General features: G+C 76.8%; 1 protein-coding gene across 1 annotated transcript in view; it reads left to right on the forward strand.

The window, feature by feature from the left end:
• Nucleotides 1-405: 405 nt before the first annotated feature.
• Nucleotides 406-814, forward strand: part of FOXK2 (forkhead box K2) — a 46,093-nt gene continuing 45,684 nt past the window's right edge. The window contains exon 1 of the mRNA XM_010579486.1: nt 406-758. Within this exon, the coding sequence (XP_010577788.1) occupies nt 406-758 (353 nt within the window). The remainder of the gene's footprint in view (nt 759-814) is intronic.

Below are 814 nucleotides of genomic sequence, written 5' to 3' on the forward strand. Positions count from 1 at the left end.
CGCCGCTCCCTCGGGCCGCCAGCGCCGCGGCAGGGGCCGGGGCTCGGCGCAGCCCCTCTGCCGGCGCCGCTGCCTCCGCCTCGGGGGAGAACGGCCGCTCCGCTCCCCGGCGTGGGTCTGCTCCGTGTTTTCCGGGCCTTCCCCGTGTTCTCGGGCCCCGACACTCGAACGTGCTGCGCGGCGCTGGCCTCGGCGCCGCTCGCCATTGGCCGCGCCGCCATAGCCCCATGGGCGTGCGGGCCGCGCATTGGCCCGGCGCCGCCGTCCATCAGGCAGCGGCGGACTGCGTCAGGTTCGGTTGAGCGGCGTCCCCTTCCCTGCCTGTGTCTGGCGGCGGCTGCGGCTGCGGGGCCGGTGCGGGCGGAGGGGCGCAGCGGAGGGCGGCCCGCTCCCTCGCTCGCTAAGATGGCGGCGGCGGCGGCGGCGGCCGTGGCGCGGCTGGAGGGCCGGGAGTTCGAGTACCTCATGAAGAAGCGCTCGGTGACCATCGGCCGCAACTCGTCGCAGGGCTCGGTGGACGTGAGCATGGGCCACTCCAGCTTCATCTCCCGGCGCCACCTGGAGATCTTCACCGCTGCTCCCCCGCCGCCGCCACCGGCCGGCGCGGACGGGCCGCCGCCTCCGCCTCAGGGGGACCCGGCAGCTGCCACCGGCGGCGGCGGAGGGGACTTCTACCTGCGCTGCCTCGGCAAGAACGGCGTCTTCGTGGACGGCGTGTTCCAGAGGCGGGGGGCACCGCCGCTGCAGCTGCCCCGAGTGTGAGTACAGCGGGGGGCCGGGCCTGCCGTCCTCCCCCGTCACACCGGGGCCCGCC

This window comes from Haliaeetus leucocephalus, unplaced genomic scaffold, assembly GCF_000737465.1.
Source record: "Haliaeetus leucocephalus isolate CR32 unplaced genomic scaffold, Haliaeetus_leucocephalus-4.0 Scaffold657, whole genome shotgun sequence".
Taxonomy (NCBI): Eukaryota; Metazoa; Chordata; class Aves; order Accipitriformes; family Accipitridae; genus Haliaeetus; species Haliaeetus leucocephalus.